At 48.0% G+C, this 17,402-nt stretch overlaps 1 protein-coding gene across 1 annotated transcript; it reads right to left on the bottom strand.

The window, feature by feature from the left end:
• Positions 1–12,152: 12,152 nt before the first annotated feature.
• LOC101081599 (cytokine SCM-1 beta) lies at positions 12,153–15,324 on the bottom strand. Its single transcript, XM_023247600.2, has 3 exons — positions 15,113–15,324; positions 13,148–13,262; positions 12,153–12,502 (listed from the first exon to the last, which is right to left on the bottom strand). The coding sequence occupies exons 1-3, from the start codon at positions 15,171–15,173 to the stop codon at positions 12,340–12,342; spliced, it is 339 nt and encodes a 112-aa protein (XP_023103368.1). The 5' UTR covers positions 15,174–15,324; the 3' UTR covers positions 12,153–12,339.
• Between the last annotated feature and the right edge of the window lie 2,078 nt (positions 15,325–17,402).

Genomic DNA, 17,402 nt, shown 5'->3' with positions numbered 1-17,402 from the left:
GGCCAATAGGGGGCTCCCGCTCTGTTCTGTGAGCCCCCTGACTCCCCCTCCAGTATTCTCCAGTCACTCATCAGTCCTGGCCACACAGGTCTTCCCCTGCTCTTCAACATACCAATCCTGTTCCTGCCTCAGGGTCTTTGTTTTAACTCCTCCCCCTGCCTGGAATATTCTTCATTGAGATGTCTTCATGGCCACTCTCATGTTATTCAGGTCTCCCCAATATTATCAAAGAAGACCTCCCTGACCATGCCCTCTTGAAAGAAGAACACCACTCCTTGCCCCCCTGCCTCCCATCATCCCTATGCTTTTACAATGGTTTCATTTTCTTTACAGTACTCATCACTTCCTGACACATTTTGATTGGGGTGTGTGTGTGTGTGTGTGTGTGTGTGTGTGTGCGCGCGCGCGCGCGCGCGCAGTTTCCCCACGACCCTGCCTAGAAAGGCAGTTCCATGAGGACAGGGATCTTGTCTCTGGTCTGTTTTGTTCATCACTTTATTTCATTTGAGTCTCATAATTATCACGTGAGATAGGTCTTATTCACAGGGGGAGACACTGAAGGTCTGAGAGGTGTCGCAGTTGATTAAGTCACACAGCCAGTGATTATTCAAGCTGGAATTTGAGGCCAGGGCTGTCTGACTCCAGTGCCATGGAGTCATCATCACTACGTCAAGACAGACTCCCAAGAAAAGCAGTTAAACCAGATCCCGCTGAGCAAAGTTTTGTTTCCTCGGTTCCTCGTAGATCAGAGTTAATGGTCTTAATGATTTTGAATTCTCTGAGTCCGTGTACCTCAGCCTGATCTACAAAAAATTAAGAAATGTAGCCGTGCTCTCTTGGCTTTCTCACATTTGCTCCAGCCCGTAAAGAAGTCAACCTTCTTGTCCTAAAAGTTGAAATAAACACACTTCAGAAAAATTAAAAATTCGAAGCGCTCACATAAATCCAATCTAACATCAAGATTAGAAGGGCAGGAATATGTAAGACGGATGACACCGATTCATCATAGTAACCTTCTTCCTCCAGAGTGTAATATATTACACATCTTCGTAGCAACCCGTGTGATTTATTAGTGTGATCAGAGGATAGCTCTCCCTTTTGAAATTGTTTTTCTGCTCAAGAGGTGTGCACACAAGATGTAATCCAGGAAAGAATAAAATATTTATGCCTAAGCTCATCTCAGTGTCGAAGAGACTCCGTTTTTGCAGTTTTCTTCCTTCTATCTCTTCCTTTATAGCTTCGACATATTCCAAATATACAGACATACTTACGGACACGGTGATGAAACCAGAATGCTCTGAGCATATTAGTTAGGGCCAGGGAGAAAAGAAAGAACCGAAAGGGAATACGGCACCTTGGGTAATGGCAGGAGGATCCACCTCTCCTCCAAAAACACAGGAAGCTATTACCAAGCCCCCATGTCCGTCCCTTGGTAACGGACGTCCCTATGTTGTGAACATAGAGGCGGTTCTATATAGAAGATGGTGCTCCCTCCAAAGACCACACCCATTAGCCAGAAAGAAAGCCAATAATATCCTCCTTCGTCCTCTCTCTGGGGTTCCAGAAGGTGAGGTAGAGGAATCGGTCACGTAGCCGAGGCTGAGAGTCATCACCATGGTTACGACCGGAGGCAAAGTAAGCGTCCTGCAGCCAACCAACCCCAATTCCAGTATGGGGCTCAACACAACCTTAATATGATGCTTGGAGAAAAAAAAAATGCATCTTGACACCATCGTGGCCCAAGAGGAAAAAAAAAAAGCCGATTAGTATTCCAGGCTCGTATGCCAACACAGGATAGTAGCAAAACAGAAACAAGTTTTCCATCCGAAATCCGCAGCCAGCTTTACAAAACAGTGTTTTAAGTTCCTTGCCGTAAATTCCTAGGCCGTCTATAAGGTTCCTCCCCCCAGATCTGCTGTGAAGCCTGTCGGCAAACCCTGAAATCACTCATGCATCCATTTTCAACACAGAATAATAAAATACTATATATTTGCGCACAAAGCGATACATCGCGTTCATTCGGTAGGAGCTGGAGTTAGAAATCATTGTACCTTCACGCGATCCTCCCAGATTGCCCCTCCCCAGTCACAGGCCCTTGGTTTGGCTGTGCTAATTAAGGATGGCATGGCTCCCATCGTTATTCTTGAACTTCGGTGCCACGTTCAAGTCCTCAGAGCTTCGAACACAGTTTGCCAGTGTCTTAAGAGAGAGCATTAATGCAAGAGTTACTGCAGTTTGCTCGTAATTTTTAAAACGCACCCCGCCCAACTTGAGAAAGCCAAGGACCTGGCTGGAGGAAGATACACATTTAATTAGAAAGGATTTGTGGATCCTCTCCACTGCCCAAGGCACCCGGCACTCTGCTTTATACGGGATGGACACTCGATAAAGAGTTGTGCGTGTCTGTTGCCGAACGATCCTTATTTACATCGATCCTAATTATTAAAATAGTAAACATTCAATGCAGAATACTTGAAGGACATAGAACACAGAACCGGACCAGAGTCAAAGCCATGGCTGAGTCCTCACCTTGGCTGGGCAGCCTCTTCGTCCTCATTTGTAAACATTACAATTCCCATCTTCCTCCCTGATCTCAGGGAAAATGTTCTCACAAAGGACACTTGCAAACACAGGCATTTGGCGTTGTTTCTTACTTTCAAGGCATCAAGATAATACGCCAGGGGGTACATCAAGGGTGTCCTGGGATCTTTTTATTTGGATGCAGTTTTCCTCTGCTTGTTGATCTTGCTTTTGACCAGGTAAATGGAGAAACACTTCATTGGGCAGGGGGAGCAAGATTTCCACACTGGTGATTATGATTAATATTATATCAACTCCATGAAATTAATTGTTCAAGGTGAACGGAATGGGGAATAGCTATCTTCTTCCCCTTCTAGGGACCTTAAAACTTTCACCTTTAAGGCAATCTCCTACTGGGGCACACCTGGCTGGCTCAGTTGGAGGACTGAGTCGCACCACTCTTGACCTTGGTGTTGTGAGTTCAAGCCCCATGTTGTGTGTAGAGATCACTTAAAAATAAAGTCCTTAAGGGGCAGCCGGGTGGCTCAGTCCGTTAAGCATCTGACTCTTGGTTTCAGCTCAAGTCACGATCTCACAATTCATGAGTCTGAGCCCCGCATCGGGCTCTGCGCTGAAAGCACAGAGCCTGCTTGGGATTCTCTCCCTCCCTCACTGTCTGCCCCTCCCCTGTTCGCATGCACTCTCTCTCCCTCTTTCTCTCATAAATAAATAAACTTAAAAAACATAAAATCCTTAAATAAATACATAAATACAAAATTTTGTCAAATTTAACTCTTGTGGATTCTTAAAGAATTCCAGTATTAAATATGATGAGAACAGGTGAACTTCTTCCCATTTTTATTGAATGATAACACACATAGCGACAAATACACGTAAGTTAACAACTAAGGGAATTTTCACGAACTGAACACCCCAGTACAATCACTATGCAGACCAAGAAACAACCCCAACTACATTAAGCGACTCACTTTAGAATCTAGTGTTCAAAAAAAAAAAAGGGGATCTAATGTCCATCCTCAAAGTATTCTTTACTAAATATCACAAGTCTATTACATGGGATGTAAAATTTAGTATGGTCACATTCAGTCCACGTAAATGTGAGCATTAATCCAAACACAGGCCGAATGGTTTCTTTGACAAATGGGAAGGGGCTGTTGGTAGCAATGAGTAGAACGACCTGTCATCTAATCTAACCATTAGATTCCCCTGCTGTTGTCGATCAAAACACTTAAGTAATTCTGATTCCTTGACACCCGAGACAACTTCTTCCAGACATGCCACAAAATGTCAACACTGTGATGAGGGAGTCAGTCCGAGAATTCCAGCCAAGGCAGAAAAGTAATCACCGGAGTGATTAAAGCCGTCACGACACCACACTAATGACCACTTGCCTTGTCTGTTTACCATGAAAACCAAACACGAAGGCCTATATTTTGTCCAGGTGGAAAGTCCACGGCTTGGATGTGTAAATATTCACTGTTTCTCTCAACCCATTGTGATGGGATGTGCAGGGAGGCCTCACACACAGCTCTTTTCATGCAATTGTCCTGCGGAATGAGATGAATCTTCCTCCCAAACTGAGCTGCCCCTCGTGGAGCCATGAGGCCAGAGGAGAGGATTCAGGCTGCAGGTGTCTCCGTTCATGACTATGTCCCGGCCCTGAAGCCCACTCACAAACGGCCTGCTCTTCTGCGACAGGCAAGAGTGTTCTCTCCCTGGGAACCTGGGGAGCCTCTGTGCATAGCCCCAGAAACGTGTTCTGGGCACCCACACTTTACTGGGACTTACATTTCCTACTGGCGTGGGTACAGGTGTGTAAGGCTGTGATGAGGTCCAATCAGGGGAGACAGATCTAAATGCATCGCCTTAATTCAGCTATGAGATAGAGTACTCAAATACCACCGACGTCTCAGGGGAACTCAGGTTGTCCCCTAAATAATTTCACCTCCCCAGAGGGACTCAAATACACCACCGATGTCTCAGGGGAACTCAAGTTGTCCCCTAAATAATTTCACCTCTCCAGAGGGACTGCAAAATAAAGGTAATTCTTCAGTCTCAAGAAGCCTTCCTAAGCCACATTTGCATTTATCCTACTTGTCGGGTTAACTCTCCTGGCCATGCTCCTGGCTCATTCAGTGCATATTTGCTGAGTGTCTGTACTGTTCTGGGCACACTGCCGGCCATTGGTATACAGTCATGAGGAGAGCAAAAATGAGCTTTGACTTCACAGCACTGATAGTCTAAGAGAAGAGGCAAATTCATTAAATAATCCACAAAAATATCTTGGTCTTTTACCCCCACCATACCTTTTCTCTTACATCACTTCTCCCCATTAGGTTTTTTTTTAATTTTTTTTTTTATGTTTATTTCTGAGACAGAGAGAGACAGAGCATTAGTGGGGGAGGGGCAGAGAGACAGAGGGAGACACAGAATCAGAAGCAGGCTCCAGGCTCTGAGCCATCAGCACAGACCCCGACGCAGGGCTCAAACTCACAAACCATGAGATCATGACCCGAGCCGAAGTTGGTCGCTCCACCGACTGAGCCACCCAGGCGCCCCTCCCCATGAGTTTTTAATTCCTACTCCCTCTCCATGGTCCAGTTGCAATATCTTTATCCATGGCACAAGCTCTCTGTGACCAATCCCAATCGGCCCCTAATAACCTGCTTCTTCTCAGCCCCATGCGTTGTTGACCATAAGCATCACCAAATAATCTAAATTCATGCCACCAGTGAGCTCATATCACCAGGAAGACACCAATAACTGACCACGGCCCTCTTTCCACAGAGCCAAGAAGTACCCTCAAGATCTCACCAAATACAGAAGATCGCTACCAATCAACTGGAACTGATTCTTTGAAAGAAATATAAGATCATCCTCAGTCCATCCCATTAACTAGCCAGTTACTACTCACCTCTACCTTCTGTTGTCTCTGTGCCCTCCTTTGTACCCTTTGTACTCTTTGGTACCTTTGTACCCTTTGTACCCTTTGGTACCTTTGTACTCTTTGTGCGTACTGTCTCCACAACCGCAACATAAATGACTTCAGTGACAGGGACCACACCTTATGTTACTTTTAACAACTCTAACTCAGCAACTGTATGTTGAGCACGGACTCTGGGGATGCCCTGTTGTTGGCACTACAGGAAATACAGAGATGAATGGGACACAGTCCCTCCCTCCTGCCAACAACCCCCCGTTTTTTGGTGGTTTTTTTTTTTGACGGATAAAAATTCACAAATAGCTACAACTTGAGACAGAGTACAACGAGTAGCTAAGAAAAGGCTGGAAGTTGAGAGAAGCCACCGATGAAATCCAGCTGGAAGCACAGGGAACGTTTCTTAGAGGAGGTGGCATCTGAGATGGACAGTGACGATTGGAGAAGGAGGAAAGAGGAAGCAGGATGTCGCTCTCCGGGCATAAAGAAAGGCATACGCAAATCCAGAGGAAGAGGAAAGTTTAGGATCCTTCAAGTATTCTCCTTTGGCCCCAAAGTACTTGGCATGACATCTCATTCATAGTAGGTATCCAACAGGGGCTGGTAAGTAGACACTTTAGGCAGTACCTGGTCAATGACAACACAAAGGAACCAAAGGGTCCGGGAGCGCCTCACATGCACGCACACCCACACACACGCCCCACGATAACAGACATTTTCCAAAGTGGGTCTCTACGCTCCACCAGAGACAAGAAATGAGCAGACCTGGAGTAGATGCCTCGTTCTGGTTGTGTTGGTGCCGTTACCGGACTGTAGCTCCGTTCTTGCAAGGTTATGGATCTGAGTAGATTTTCGGTCTCCAGTGTTTTCAAAAACGTAGGTGTTCCTCGGATGTTGGCAAATGGTATAGGGAAAGGAGCTTTGTACTCAGGTTAACCTGAGGACGCAGTGAGATAAGTGAGCTTGAACACTGTCTTTTTCACAGTACTTCTCTGAGACTGGGAGAAGCTACGTCACCGTGATCCTCCAAGAGGAGGGGGGATAGTGTGATCATTTCCTAAATGCATATGGCCATAGTAGCTTGTATTAAAAAAAATGGCGACTCTCGTGGTACAAGTGTTCCACAGAACGCTCTAGGATTTGGTGGGTTAGATGCAATTATAAAGAAAATGGAGGAAACTCAATCCAGTTTCGCCTAAATGATGGAGACCGAGGCTGCAGCCAGTAAGTGTCAGCTTCCAGGAAATCTGGTGGATGTGCCACATATCTATTCCTTTTTCCACCCACCCTCCATTTTACCACATCCTTTCCCATCCTACCCACTTAGGGATAATAAAAGCTAACATTCGTTGAGCCTTCCCTTTGTGCGAGGCCTTTGTGTTTTAGCTGCTTTAACCCTCACGATAATCTTCAGCACTATCATTATTCCAATTTCATAAATGAGGTGGCCGAAGGCACCGAGAAATTGAGGCATTTTCCCGTGGTCACCTGTATAGTAAGTGGTAAAGCCAGTACAGGAGTCCAGGAGGAGCTAAGGCTCCTAAGGGCCACACTAGTATCTACCCCGGGGTGGTGAGAAAGGGGGAGGGAGATCGCACGAGGACCCCTGGCTTCTCTCTTTCCCCCACTGCTTATGTTGGGTTAGTCTGCCAGTGCTCCCCTCCCCCATCTACCCCTTCCCCCCCCCAACCCCCATCCAGTCTTCAGAGAAACAGAATCCAATGGCCCCTCACACAGCATCTGCTGGTTCCGATTAAGACCATCTCAGTCTGGCCTCGCTCATCACCCCTGCTCATTCCTGTGCCCTCCCCCCCTCATCCCTCCCTCCCAATGTTTACTAGTTCCTCCCAAGGAAAGAAAAAAGGCAAGTCCCTTTGGCCTCTGCCCCCCGCCCCCCGTCCTCAAACACCGCCTCACAGTCACCCCCGATTCCCACTCCCAACCTTTTTTTGTATCTCTTTTCTCTCTTCTCTCATTACAGATTCATCTCTCCTCTCCTCTTTGCCTCCCACTGCCGTGTGACAAATCCCTCTTAAAATAACACTGGTGACTCACCCAGCGGATACTGTATTCCATTTATGGGTACCTTTGTTTCCCCAAGGGGCACAGAGCATCTCACAGACACTCAGTCTTATTTTTACCTCGCCCTTGGCAAAAGAGGGTCTGTCAAAAGGGAATAATAGTGTAGCTCGGGTTTTTGTCTGAATGACTGGAGCGCTGGGGCCGATACAGTCTTTTTACGCTCCCAGGCCTCCTCCTTCTCGTCCCCTTCTCCTTGGTGCTGTTTGACTTCCGGATCCATTAGTAACCTCACCAGAAATTCGACGAAAATCTTATTAATCACCTGTGCTCTTTCTTGACCAGCCACCCAAGCTGGAAGCCTCGAACAGCCCCACTTCCTTCCTCCCACTGGTTCTGCCCGCACATCCGGTTGACAACCAAAGCCATGCCGGTCCCGCCTTGGGGCTCTGGCTCCTATTCCCACCGCCGCCACCTCATTCGGGCCACCACCTCCTCCAGCCCGGCCTGATGCAGCGGTCACCTCGCTGTTCCCCCCCACCCCCAACCATTTTCTGCACACACACGCGCACACACACACATACACACACACACCCCAAGGTAGTATTTCCAACCTCAATCTGATCACGCTGCCCCGCCGAGGGGTGCTCCGGTGAAACCCCTCCCCTTTTCCAGGGCATTCGGGGCTTCTCAGTCTAGCCTCAGCGACCTTGCCTTTATGACCCCCTGCGTCTTCACCCCAGCAGTCCCAGAAAGAAGCAGTGTCCCTTTGACATTGCTGGATTCTCCTGCCTCCGGGCTTTCGTGCCCGGGACCCCGCCCCGGGGAAGGAGCACCTGCCTGTAGCAGCTCTTCCCAGAAAGCTCCTTCTCGGGCGTAAAGGTGCAATTTTTACATCACCTCTTCTGCAGGGCTTTTCCTAGCCTCCCTGGGGCACTTTGAACTCTTCTCTCTTCTCCATGCCTATTGCTTTTTCCGATAACTGCTAGAGTAGAGACACGTATAATGTAGTCTATATTCCACCAATGGGAAGCCTGCGATGTCCCTGGGCACTATGCCAGGCACTAGGAAACAGAGAGATCAAATTCACAGTCCCTACCCCCACGACGAAGATGGGAAATAAGGAAAAGTAATTAGTATTTCAGAGTGAGATGAGCCATAACAGAGCTAAACCCAGGGGCTGAGTGGGCACATGCGAGGCCATCACCTAGGCTGGGGACATCCCAAAGCTCTGAGAAGAGACCAGCCCTGAGCTGAGCTTCTGGGAATGTCCAAGTGGGAACGGCTTTGGGGACTGCACTTTCTCCCCCACGAGACCGCGGGCTCCAAAACAGCAGACCAGATCCTGTGCCCCCTGTACTTTGCAAGGGCTCAGCAAATTCGCAGGAAACCGAAAAATCAGAAAAGGTTTGGGCTGTGGATCTCTAAAACCGCCACCGATACCAGGTTTATGGCTTCTCAACCCAGCCTCCTCCTTCCTCTTGGTGGTTGACTCATCTTGGTCCCACAGATCCAATCTTAGCCAGTAAATAATGCAAACAATAAGGTGATTCCACAAATGCGGTTTTTCCGCATCCCGGCCCTGGCCGCCCGCAGCCCAGGAATCGGGGACCCAACTGGCTGGCCTGAGGCATTTGGCGTGACAGCTGAGCCACCCGGTCAGAGTCAGGCAGTCACGCGTCCCTGACGGGCACCCGGGCTAAGCAGAAAAGGCCCGAGAGGAAAAGGGAAAACGTGTCACCCCAGACCAGGCCAAGTTCAAAAGTCACCAGGTCCAGAACCACCTCCCAACTGGCTCCCCAGCCCCCCCGCCTCATTCTCTGCCTTTCAATTTCTACTTCGAAACCAGGGTCATTTCCCACAGCCTTGCACGTGTGGGCACGCTCCTTGTTTTGGCTGACAAAGCCCCGGCGACATCTCTCTCTCTCTCCCTCACTTTTGCCCCCACCCAGATTATTCTCTAACCTTCTCTTTGTCCCTCAGTCCTACGAAACCCTGTGCATTTCCTCAACCCATCTCTCTCGCCTGCAGGCATCTTGACGGGCTGCTCCTTCTTTTTGCCTGGAACGCCTCTGGACAACTGGCTCAGCCTTCCGTCTCAGGTTAAAGGCTACTTTCCAGGGGAAGCCCGTCCTGTCCCCAGGCTGAAGCCAGGGCAGCTTTACGCCTGCCAGTGACTGCCCCCACTCTCCGCTCTCCCTCTCGTCACCCCTGTGGCCCTCTGGTGAACTTGTCCCCTGAGCTGGGTAAGCTCCCCGCAGGGAAGGACTGTGTCTGGTTCCCCCCTCTCCCACCCTGCATCCCAGGGCCCAGAAAAGCATCCAGACTGCGTGCATCAGGCACACGTAAGCGTCTGCCGGATGAGTGCGAGAAAGAACACGAACGAATTAATTAGTTGGTTCGATGAAGGTATTCTGTAGGCCTGCTCGTCTCTTTGTGGGTTCTGTGTACGTGGTCTGGCCTTCAGGGGACTGGCCTCTGAGGAGAGGAAGGCAGCACGACCTAGTGGTCACGAGCTTGAACTCGGACCACACCTCCAGGGGCTTGGATCTGAGCTGTAGGCCTCACAATTTGCACGCGTTCGTTGTTTTGTCTCCAATCGAGGTCGGTTATGAGATTCACTGTCTTAACAGTTGCAAAGCAATCCACTAGCGCTGGTGACGTAGTCAACCGTATTTAAGTCTTTGCTGTAGAAAACAGAACGGTACTAACACATGCAAAGTCAGGAGGACATGCTGCCCGTAGGTGACAGGACAAGAAATAAATGATAGGTTTATGACTTAAAGCTATAAACAGAACGAACTGAAAATAGCCGCGTAATCATACAGAGACAATGGCAGAAACTTGGGGCTAAGTGAGCTAAGTTCTCGTGGTTCGTAGAGGCAGTCACAGATAATGTCCAAATCGACAACCCGGAAGACAGTGGTGTGAAACTCTTGGTGATTTGAAGGTAACTATGCGAAGGATCCTCCGCCAAAAGAGTTGTTTGTAAGCAGTTGTTTGTAAGGAGGAAGATTAGAAAAGAGAACTCATAGGGCTGGGGACTGTGGGTTTCCTTGGCAGCCCTTTTGTGCTATTTAAATTTTGACCATATACATGGGGCACCTGGGTGGCTCAGTCGGCTGAGCGTCCGGCCTCGGCTCGGGTCACGGTCTCACAGTCCGTGAGTTCGAGCCCCGCGTCGGGCTCTGGGCTGACAGCTCGGAGCCTGGAGCCTGCTTTGGATTCTGTGTCTCCTTCTCTCTCTGCCCTTCCCCTATGTGTGCTCTGTCTCTCTCTCTGTCTCTCAAAAATAAATAAAAATGTAAAAAAAAAATTAAATTTTGACTGTATATATATATATATATAGAGAGAGAGAGAGAGAGAGAAGGAGGGAGGTGCTGTACAACGTTTGGCTGAAACCCCTCGGCATCACACAGCACCTCTTTAGATAATGTGATAAGTTAACAAGACGCACATAGTTTCCTCAAAAGCTGGGCTTGATGGTACACAAGAGACATTGGGGAAAGGCACATACACAGCTCATTCAAGAATCCGTGCCTTCCCCATCCGTGACTTTGCCGTGAGTCGCCCCTCACAAAGCGAGTATTTTATCCTTGGTGCTCGTTTCTTCAAGACCGGCTTTCCAACTTAGGGTGGGCAAATTGAAGCGGGAGGGATAGATGGGTCCACAGTGTCCTGGGAAGCAGCTTTCTGGTGGTTTCTGCTCTGGCTCGCTAGCTGAATGACTAGAAGTGAGCTGATTCCAACCAGCTGCCCTCGGTTACTCTCTGAAAGCATTTGATAGCGTGGAGTGCCCCCTGAGGACTAGAGAGTAGTAAGTCCTCTCTCTTCGCTTCAAACGATCAAGGCACAGTAAGTTCCTGCTGTTTAGAGTCAGACCTAGATGTCCGCATCACCAGCTACTGGGGTAGTATAGCCATAAACGTGAATCAAATCGGCAATTTAATGAAAACGTGAGAGAGCGTGAGTCTGGGATACTGAGCGCCTGGATGCGCGTTTCATTAACACTTTACCGCAAGTTGTGATCACATTCAAGGAATGTTCCAGGTTGACAGTGTTTGAGGTGTTTAAAAGCTTCCTGGCAGGCAAGTGTGCCTAGAACGCTCCCTGAAGTGGTGACAATTACAGATGTCACAGAAAGGCAGCGTTGCCCATTCAAAGAGCATTGACGGTCATTTAAATAAAGTATCTTCTCACCAAACGTCTGACCTTTGCTACCTTGACAAAGAACCGACACGTCCTGTGTCTGCGTTCTTTCGCGGGAGGCCCAAAGAAACACAGAGGGATAAGAGAATTTGCTAGAGATCAAACATGAGTGAAGCCACTTTTTGAGTAGGTGGACGCTCAGGATAGAAACGCAACGACAGTATTTTCTCCCTTATTCCACAAACAGAACTCTATTAGGAAAACAGGTTGAGGTAGATCTTAAATCGTTTCCATGGCCACCAGTGTCACTTGTGACTCGCGTGTGGAGAACCACTCCAAGCTGGAACCTGAGAATGGTGAATACAGCTCGCGTCTCTGACAGACACTGGCCAACATCGCTCCCGTCACGAGTACCGTCGAAGGGAGGCACGGTTAGGACGGAGCCAGAACTTACGCAATGTATTCCGCTTTCCCAACACGCAATGCATAGGCTTTGAGACTCTTCTGAGTAATAAATATTTATTAATTAAAGCACCTACATGAATATGAGAGACACGAAAAATAAAAATACAAGAAAATAAGTGGACTCGTGCAGCACTTTTATAAAAAGTGAATACAATCGAATTGGTCCAGGAGTTTGTAAAGGGAGATGAGCTGGCGGGCGAGCGAGGGAACAAGGTGCCAGAAGGCCCCTATGTGGTCAGGGTCACAGCTGAATTGGTGAGATGTTGGGCTCCTGTTGGCTTGGTCTGTTTCATGTTTCTTCTGGTGGACTTGTCCACGTTTTCTACTGCCTTTTTCACCCACTCGGCTTGTGGATCCGCACAGACCTTGAGGCCACGTCTGGTAATGAATCTGCAAAGCAAGGCAAAGACAGAGTCAGTCACATCCGTCTCGTTTTGGGGACAAAGGTGATTTCCTTACTTAATTTCTTTGGGTGAAGTTGCACTTATGTATTGGGGGAGCTGCTATTCTGAAAATGAGATCCTGGAAAGACGATGGTTCCCTGTAGGCTAGTTCGTCACACATTTCCTCAAGATACAGTAACTGCTAAAACATGGCGCCCGACTTTAGCACACCCTAAGGAAAGGGAAGGGAGGTGAAGGGAAGGGAAGGGAGGGTGAGGGAAGGGAAGGGAAGGGAGGGGTGAGGGAAGGGAGGGGAAGGGAAGCACCTCACACCAGTGTGGCCCTATGGTCAGATCGTGACCCAAACCAGCCATCTCCCAACCTAGCCTTCAGAACGAAGCACAATATTCATCCGATTCCCAGTCAGACTCTTCTGCTAAGCTAAATCAGACAGAAGGATGATATTCTTTATCTGACTGCCAAATTGCTTTCAAAAATTGCCACTCGGTGCTCCATAAAGACGTGGCTAATACAGAAAAACAAAGGGGCTGTGGCTTCGCCTGAAGTCTTCCTCTGGGCCAACTTCCTGAGGAGGGCAGTATTTCTATACGCTGTGTCCCATCAAGCCCAGCTTTTGGGGAAACAAACTCACATTACTGCTTTCATGGAGCCCTCCTTGATGGTGTAGGTCTTGATGTTTTTAACTGGCAGTTTCTTGGTTGTCAGGCTCACGCAGATGCTCCTTTCTAGAACTTCACTCCCCACGCCTGGTGAAGAAAACCAAGCAAACAAAAATAAAATATCGTTTCAAAGAGCATGACTGTTGCAATGCTACGAATAAACTGACAAAGGGTGATGTGATAAAGAGTAATTTGGGGAAGGCAACAGAAAATGTGGGGGAGCCACACGTATTATTTTAAATGTTAAAGTGTGAGATATATAAAGGATGTCGTTCATCAACTGTTCGTCCTCAGTAGAAACCCCTCCAAGGGGGATTACGCTTCAGCTTAGACAGCCATCTTACATTGAAGAAGGGGAAATAACTGGGGAGGGGTAATAATAATTAAGAGTTTGGTAGAATCTCTTTTTTTTAACGTTTATTTATTTTTGAGATAGGGAAAGAGGCAGGGCATGAGCAGAGAGAGAGGGGGAGGCACAGAATCCGAAACAGGTTCCAGGCTCTGAGCAGTCAGCACTGAGCCTGATGTGGGGCACTGCTTGGGAAACAGCATTTTTCTCTGAGAAGCACCTAACATGGATTCTCCAAGACCCCAAGAATCCTCTAGACTCTAAACCCCCACATCTTCTTATTCCCAGCAGTGTCTGTGCGCGTGTGTTACGGCTGAAGGCATCGCCCTCACTCATATTGCTGAGCTGAGTCAGAGCACAGATTGCTAGAGGCTAAACCCCAGTGGGACGCGTAGCGGTCGTTCAGGGAAGAAACTTGGGAAGTGACTCGGGGAGGAAACTTGGCTACAAATTAAGAGACTGAAAGGAGAGTTAGCTGAAACCTTAATTATACTCGAAGGATAGTCCCTCTTACTGCCAGAGCCATGAGAAGTAAACTCCAATCAACTGTGGGGGGAAATGATCCTTTAAGAAATAAAGATGCGTAAGGGTGCATGGGTAGCTCAGTCGGTTAAGCGTCTGGCTCTTGATTTTGGCTCAGGTCGTGATCTCAGGTTTGTAAGTTCGAGCCCCACATCGGGTTCCACACTGATAGTGCGGAGCCTGCTCGGGATTCTCTCTCTTTCCCTCCCTCTCTGCCTCTCCCCTGCTCTCTCTCTCTCTCTCTCTTTCTCAAAAATAAATCAGTAAACTTAAAAAAAGAAAGAAACATGTAGAACAGTCAGATGAGGCTTAGTATAGCTAGGTCTCATCTTGGTCTGTCTTACAGGATTCTCTGAATGGGTATAAGGCATTGATCTGTCAGCCCTTATCACATGGTCTCTTATAAACTAAAGAAGTTTATCATTAATGGGAACAACATTCATAGCAGTAATCATAGACTCTCCTTCCTACTTGAAGGTGATACTGATTTCCTGGGTATGAAGGCATGAGCTCCCATTCATTTTTTCAAACAGAAATTTATGATTTGCCTCAAGACATCCACCCTCCAATTCATCCTCGCATTGTGGCGAAAATTTCCAAAATTCTGAGAATGGATCAAGGGAGCTATTAAACAGGCAAAAGCTACAAAGGCGTAGACAATCATCACCACCAGGCCACGGCTAACGTTAATCAAGAAATTATTACTCGTGAGGAAATCTGCTAAGTCGCCCTAATTGTTTTCGTTTACATGTTAAGCCCAGGTGAGAGTGTCTGTCATTATATTCAACTTACAAGTAAGTGTAGGTCCAGAGAGGCTACGAAACGTACCCCCAAGTCACCCAGTTACGAAAAGTTGGAGCCCAGACTCTAAGCGAGTTCTGTCTGTCTTCTGCATCCATCAAGTCCCCCAAAAGCAAAATTACCCTTCCCATTCTGCGCAAGGGAAGTCTGAGGCTGACCCCGGGGAAAGCAGTTTTCTCGAGTCAGAACCTGACTCAGACCCCAGACGTGTGCCCACCTGCCCGCATTATCTGTTGCCTGTCTCATGCAGAACCTATCGGCTTACCTTCTGCCATGAATTCGGTGAGAAAGCAGATGGCGAGCAGGGCCAGGACGAGAGGTCTCATGGCTGAAGTCCTTCTGAGCTGTGCAGGCAGAGTGAAGATGCGACCGCTCTCAAGAGCCTCTTTATTCCTCCAGTGGTGAGCGCACTTCCTGTGGTAAGAGGGGGCTTTCGGGGTGGGTGTGGAATCGTGGAAAGTCTTTGCAGTACAGATGCCTTTGTCTCCGAAGAAAAAGTTCCTTTGCCCCCGCCCCGCCCCCCCACTCGCGCTAACCCCACACCTTGTGGCCTTGGCCCCTTGTGGTGAATGTGTCAGTGAAACCAAATGCAAGCGGACGAGGAACGTGGTTTTGTCTCATCTCCTGCCACCGACCTGAGTTCAAATCTTCCGCTGCAGGCATGGCCCAAGGCCACATCGGTACTGTGGCCCAGTGCGGGGACAGTGTAAGGAAATGAGGTACGGTGGTCACAGCGGTCCTGCTTCCCCACCTGTCTCATGTCACATCCGCTGTGACGTGAGGCTTCCCCCACCGTGGCCCCCCGGGTCCCTGATGCCATCCAGAGAAACCGCCTCGGGGGACAAAGGGCTGCTGCTGGGGCCCTGAGTTTCTCAACCCCTTTTTCTTCTCATTTCTCTCCCGGACCCTCATTCGAATGACTCCCATTTCTTTACACGCCCCCCCCCATACCCAAGAAGCAGTTAAATAAGAGTGTTTGGAGCATGTCTGCATGCACATGTTTGCTTTATTACAAATTAATATCTACCTTCTAAAAAGCTCTTGATAAGTTGTTGGCCTGACATGAACTTTCTTTTGAGAGAAAGAAAGAGACAATTGTCTCTGATCATGCCATCCTGCCAGCGTTCATCTTTAACATTTTTTCCAGTAAGTCTCTATGGGTAGACACATGTTTGCGCACTTGTGACCAAATACTATTTTAGCATCAGTGTAAAATATCCTCACACGGTCCTTCACAGTCTTTGTGATACACACACACACACACACACACACACACACACACACACACACACACACATTAAACCCCTCCCTTCTAACATTGTCACATAGATCCCGTCTATAAGGTAAGTTTTCATTAACAGATATGGAGTCATTTCCCCTTAGTAACCAGAAGTAGAATCACTCGGCAAAATCGTAAGACCATCTTCTAGTTCTTGCTACCTGTCGCCATGGAGTCTTCCCCAAATGTAGTGTCCACTCGCAGACCTCTAGCAGGACTCAAGTATATCCGTGGCACCTTCCCGGTACTCCACTCAAAATGCTTTTCCTCCTATTCCTCCCTGACCTGGAAAACGATGCTATTGTCCATCCATTATCGAAACACAGAACCTGGGGCCATCGTAGACTCATTGCTATCCACTCACATGTCGCCCTCAACCAAGGTGCACTAAGTATACCTTCTAGGTAGCTGTTCAGTACACCTGCTCCTCTTTCCACGTGGCTCTAGGCAAGCCCTCGTCAATCTCGGTAGGACCACTGCAGTAGACCAACTGGTTTCCCAGTGTCAGGTCTCCTCCCCTTTCCAATCTATTGTCGCAACACTGCCGGACTAATCATTCTAATGTCTCAATCGAATCGTGTCATTTCCCTCCTGAGAAGCTCTTTGCCAATATCCATTGCCTACAGAATCTATTTCCGGTCTCTTCTTGTCATACACAAGGTCGTTCAAGATCAATAGAACGTTTCCCTTTCAGGTTCCCTTTCTGCCCCTCACGCACAGTTCCCGAACCTCCTAGTCTCAACAAATGTGTATGTGCTCAACCAAATATACCATCCGCACTTACACCCCCCCACATATCACTTTCCAATGCCCATCCCAGCTCCATACTTGGAAACTGCATGTTTTCCTGAATTCTCTAGATAAAATTGAGTTGCGCCATCGTCTGTGCTCCCTTGGAGCTTTGTCTCCACCACTGTTTTTATCGTTTATTGCCCTGCTCAATTATATTTCTGCGTCTCCCACTAGATGGCAGGCTCCTGTGCCTGTGATTTTCCTCTTAGGCTTTCAATCAAACAGACAATTTGACCCACGGCTGAATTTTTCTTTAGCATATTGAAACGAAATTGGTTAAACTCTCAGAGTGAATTATTCACTTCCAGTTTTTCAAAGCAGGACTGCGGTCTCTGGTGGGGAAGAATTAGGCGACAAGAAAATAGAAACCTGGGACAAAACAGGTTGATGTGCCAGCATGCGAATGCGCGGATGCTAATTGCCAACAACCTTCACATTACCACTGGCCACCTGTACGTCTTTGGAAAAGCGTCTATTCAGCTTA

The sequence above is a fragment of the Felis catus genome, chromosome F1 (genome assembly GCF_018350175.1).
Source record: "Felis catus isolate Fca126 chromosome F1, F.catus_Fca126_mat1.0, whole genome shotgun sequence".
NCBI classification, from domain to species: domain Eukaryota; kingdom Metazoa; phylum Chordata; class Mammalia; order Carnivora; family Felidae; genus Felis; species Felis catus.
Note: the sequence above shows the minus strand (reverse complement) of the source record. Positions and strands in the feature narration are given on the sequence as shown.